At 34.0% G+C, this 5,232-nt stretch overlaps 1 protein-coding gene across 1 annotated transcript; it reads right to left on the bottom strand.

Annotated features, from left to right (window-relative positions):
- Positions 1-1,382: 1,382 nt before the first annotated feature.
- On the bottom strand, positions 1,383-3,756 carry LOC107863228 (scarecrow-like protein 8). Its single transcript, XM_016709050.2, has one exon. It carries the CDS (start codon positions 3,556-3,558, stop codon positions 1,567-1,569), a length of 1,992 nt encoding a protein of 663 aa, XP_016564536.2. The 5' UTR covers positions 3,559-3,756; the 3' UTR covers positions 1,383-1,566.
- Between the last annotated feature and the right edge of the window lie 1,476 nt (positions 3,757-5,232).

Genomic DNA, 5,232 nt, shown 5'->3' with positions numbered 1-5,232 from the left:
TGTCACTATGTCAACCAGTGTTTCTTAACGTGAATGTCATGTCAAAAAAGTGACAAGTAAATGTGTAGAGAGTATTTTAGTACGTACAGTAAATTTTCAATCAAATACTGCATTATTTTTAAATTTTTTATGTAGAAAATATATTATATTTAAGTATTTCTTAAAAACAAGTACGAGTAGTAGTTTTTGTCAAATATGCAGAGCACGAGATTAACACAACACAGAGGAGTAATAAGTAATGAAATACTAATTGATAAAGATAGGTAATTTCTGACTATTCACAAGCAGCAAGATCAAAAGTACATATTTCAATTAAGAAAAATCATAAGCTTAATCAAATATCATTAAAATAAAATTTATTAGTAATTGAGAAACCGAAAATGCTAACATGAAAAAAAAATGCTCAGATGTTACAGCATGATAAAATACATGAATATTATACAATTTTCCTACATTGTCAATATACATATATTAAATATTAATAGTTTTTTGTTGGAGTTTTTTTCCATTGTCAATTATACAATAATAGTTTCTGTATTTTATATTATCACAGTTCCTAAATTAAATCCTAAAATAGCCAGTTCGTTAGTCATTATGACAGTACTCACCCTTAACTTTATTTTATAGTAAATCCGTTTTAAGTAGGGTAATTAAAAACTTGGTGCAATTAATCTTAAATAGAAAGATGAAGCAACGACTAGTTCACATGAAACTGGATTTGTTTAATTGTGAATTTGGTATATTGGCACCTAATTATTCAATGCGTAAGTAAGAAACAAACCCCTTCGGCTAAATGTTGGGTGGCAACTGGCCAATGTGATAAACAATTCTTACACGTGAACCTCCCTCCATGCTCAATTAGTTAGTAACACCAACAACAACACCATAGAGAAAATAAAAAAATAAAAATATAATATGCACCATAAAACCAAACTTCATTAATACACAACCAACCATATGAACCTAGAAAATAATCTAACTGGTGGACCCAAAGTTTTCAACAATCTAAAGCCATTCGTTTTAATACAAACACAAGTCTGCCAAACAACCACCTTAGCCTTAAGAAAAAAAATATGCATCCACAGCGATACATGCACTAACACAATTTATTTACAAAAGGGAATCTAAATATTGCGTGCTCCATTTATTCGAATAAGTGAATTATTGAAGTATTTATTAATATTTTAAAATAAGTAAATTTTTTTAAAAATTTATCTTTATGATTTAACAACCAATTAACTTTTGAAAAGGTATTACAAGGTGGTCAGTTTTTTCTTTTTTAGGGTAAAAATGAAAAGTTGAATTAAGTTTATATCTTTAGTATTTTTTTCTTAATATGTGTGTCAAAATTGAAACGGAACGGAGGAAGTAATATTCATTCCTTTTTCGAATGTGGGACATCATCCATTTCTTTCACTGAATTTCCATTAACAATGACCAAAATTAAAGAAACCCCTTAATACAGCAAATCAACATTGAAGATTAATATTTAATAAGCTAATAATCAAGATATTTTTTCTCTTTAATACTACTAGTAATAAAAATTTTATGTGAATGACGACAAAGTTAACGCCAAGCAGATGCGACGGTGAGAATTCGTCCCATCCAACCAAAGCAAATACCTCCATTTTGTTCATTCACGGTAAAGCCCGGATTGCCACGTGTACCCGAATTGAGCTTCGCACGCAATGAATTGGCAACGAGCTGACTCATGGGCCTCGGCCCGAACCCGGCCATGCCTAAACGGGCCCTCCACTTTCCAAACACCTCGCATCTTTCCACACGGTCCCTCCCTTCGCACGCTACCGAGTTACCCATTTTCCGACTCAGTCCCTCCTCGATCCTGACTCGTTCCGAGTTATCCCTTGACACAGTTGCGTCTAGCGAGTCGAACAAGGCGCCGTAATGCCCACAAGCTTCGTTCACGCGCGCCAGAAATGGCGCTGTGTTACAGTTCATTTCTTGCTCCACCACCGTTACCACCTTCGGTGATAACGCTTTCACCCGACGGAGAAGCTCGTCCCGTAAATTCTCCGTTGTCACGCTCTCGTCGGGTAATCTGTACAATTTGAATGCAAAATTCACTGCTAACGCCTCGTCGGGCTCAATGCCTAATTTTTCCCTGTTCAATTCGGTAATCTTGCAAGCCGTTATGTTGAAGAATAAGCAAACTCCGACTCGATTAGCCACGACTTTGAGCTCGATACCGATAGAGTTGAGTCTCTCGTCAACTCCGCCTGCTTGTTCTGTGAAAGCAGTGATTTTGAGAATGGCTGGCTTGTCTGATTTCTTGGCAGCGAGTGCATGCAGTAAATGCAAGTACTGTCCGCCTTGGCCGATGTCAAAATCAATGACGTGAAGCTTGTTGAATGGGTGGTCAGCTACAGCTTCAAGAATTGCTAGATTGGCAGCCATGAAACCGAGTTTGAAACATGGGGATACCTCGTATAGATTCTGAGTAGTGTCCGTGTGTTCTCTGCTGTGTAACTCAAGAACCGGCGGTGGGTAATCGGTGGGGTTCACGCGCGACCGTAAAGCTGTAACCATGTATGCTGTTAGCCTCTGGTCGGAAGAACCTCTGACGTTGGCAACTTGTGATAGACGCGTGAGGATCTCCACTGCGACATCGGTTTTACCTTCTGATATTGCAGTAGCAGCTTCAATTATAGACTGTTTGGGACAAGATATTGGTGGAGATTCTGTAGAAGAAGCACAAGAAGAAGTGGACGAAGACGGAGATAGTGATGCCAGTTTCTGAATTTGGTTCTGGTTCTGGTTCGGATTCTGACAGGGGGTAATCAGATTCTGTATTGTCTCCGACCACTCGTTGTTGGTGACAACTGAAACAGTATCACCTTCTTCTTCGTCGTTGTCGTCTAAGAGCTGTTTTTCGAGCTCTTGTAGACAATTCATCATCTTTTTATCCGATTCCTGTGACAACAATTGTTGTTGTACTCCCATGGATGCTCTGTTATGTACCGGATTTAGAGATGAAACCCCAGTTGAATAATTGTGTATAGGTGGAGTTAAAAATCCATGCTGCTGTGACCGGAGTTGCAGCATAACAGGGAGAGGGTGGCGCGTGGAAGCATTTGAATTTGAAGAAATCGAAGAGAATTCAGATGAAATTGAAGAAGCAGCAGCAGCGGCAACAGAAAAATCTACCGGGGAAAGAGGAGATATAGGAGAAGCCTGCTGGTAACTTCTCGGCTTTACGTTACGCAGATAAAACCCAAGCCCTTGTTGTTGTTGCTGCTGTTGTTGAAGTAGCATCATCTGCTGCTGCTGCTGTTGATTTTGCTGCTGCTGCTGCTGCTGCTGTTGTAGAAAGTGCAATTGCTGTTGTTGTTGAAACTCAGCGAGAGATCGTTTCCCCATTAAACTAGGTCTCCCATGATGAACAATCTGGGTAACCGGGTCCGGTAAAATTCCAGAAAGCGGTGAAGAATAAAGAGGCCTAAGAGAATTGTTGCTGTTGGTGTTGTTATTCATGGTAGATCTTCCAGTGTTGATTCCACCGGCGGCACCGTAGAAGTCGCCGGAGAAAGGTGATGACATGTTTAAATTCCGGCAAAATGGTTTTTTTTTAATCTCAAAACTGTTGCAAAAAGTTGGGATCTTTATCAAAAATACTGCATTACAGGGAAAAGGTAGTTTCCTTATAGAGAGAAAAAGAAGGAGAGAGAATGAGGGGTAGCTTCGTATTAAGCTTATTTGATTGATTCTTTGTCATCATTATAAATTGGGTAGTTTTGAATCAACCGGCTTATTCTTTTTTTTTTTTTTTTTGTTGAAAAACCGGCTTATTTTGAGTTGAGAATCAAAATATGACATGAAATTAAAAAAAATATATTAAAATATATCATATTTTTAAAGTATAATCAAAATATGCGTAATTAACTCTCTTAAAAATAGAGTTATATGCATTATTTTGAATAAAAATAATAAAGCGGAATCAATTTTCAAAAAATGTATATAACTCTTTTAAAAGAGAGTTATGCATTTTTTTTAATATAACTCTTTTTTAAGAGAGTTATGCATTTTCTTAATGTAAAGTTATGTATTTTTGTATTTTTTAACTTGCTCAGAAAGTGAATTACATAATAAGAGTTTAACTTATTTTTTCCTCTACGTAAATATAATAAAAATTATTAACTCACTTTATAAAAACTTATATATTATGTGAACAATTAATTTATCTTTTAAATTTTTATCTTTTTAGAAAAAAGGCCAACTATTATGAAACGGAGAGAGTGAAACTCACTGGTTATATGAGTCATGTAAAAATAAAATGCATAACTCACTATTTAAGTGATTTATCTATTATATGAATATAACTATACAAATATACTCCCTCCATTTCGAAATAAATAAATTATTGGGATATTTATTGGCGTTTCAAAATAAATGAATCATTGAATTTTTTTTTTCAAATTTACCCTTATAATTTGACAACCAATTAACTTTTGAAAAGATATTACAAGGTTATTTTTTTCCCTTTTTAGAGTAAAAATGGAAAGTTGTGTTAAATTTATGTCTTTAATATTTTTTTCTTAATTTGTATGTCAAAATCTAACAATTCATTTATTATTAAACAGAGAGAGTATGAGTTATGTGCAAATAACTTTTTCCACCAACATTCATACTTCTCCTATTAAAACAGAAGTATACATTATAGACTCTTCATTCTTTATTCACTCATCTCCTCTTTTGAAACTACATTTTTCTTCATTAGAATAAAGTCCCCGCTATAAAAGGAGGTGAGCGAATAAAGAATGAAGAGTCTATAATGTATACTTCTGTTTAAATAGGAGAAATATAAATGTTGATGGAAAAAGCTATTTGCACATAACTCATATATTTGTAGAGTTATATTCATATAATGGATAACTCACTTAAATAGTGAGTTATGCATTTTATTTCTACACGATTCATATAATCAATGAATTTTACTCTCTCTGTTTCATAATAGTTGACCTTCTTTCTAAGAAAATAAAACTTTAAAAGATAAATTAATTGATCACATAATATGTAAATTTTTATAAAGTGAGTTATATAATTTTTATTATATTTACGTAGAGGAAAAAAAGTAAGTTAAACTTTTATTATATAACTCAATTTTTGAGCGAGTTAAAAAATGCAAAAATGCATAACTCTCTTAAAAAGAGAGTTATGTTAAAAAAAAAAAAAAATTAAAAGTTATGTTTAAAAAAATGTATAACTCTCTTTTTA

Source organism: Capsicum annuum, chromosome 3 (genome assembly GCF_002878395.1).
Source record: "Capsicum annuum cultivar UCD-10X-F1 chromosome 3, UCD10Xv1.1, whole genome shotgun sequence".
Taxonomy (NCBI): domain Eukaryota; kingdom Viridiplantae; phylum Streptophyta; class Magnoliopsida; order Solanales; family Solanaceae; genus Capsicum; species Capsicum annuum.
The sequence above is the reverse complement of the archived record's forward strand: the minus strand, read 5'-3'. Positions and strand labels throughout refer to the sequence as shown.

Excerpts from the sequence above, each read along its gene's own strand:
- LOC107863228 (XM_016709050.2), bottom strand. The coding sequence starts at position 3,558 with ATGTCATCACCTTTCTCCGGCGACTTCTACGGTGCCGCCGGTGGAATC.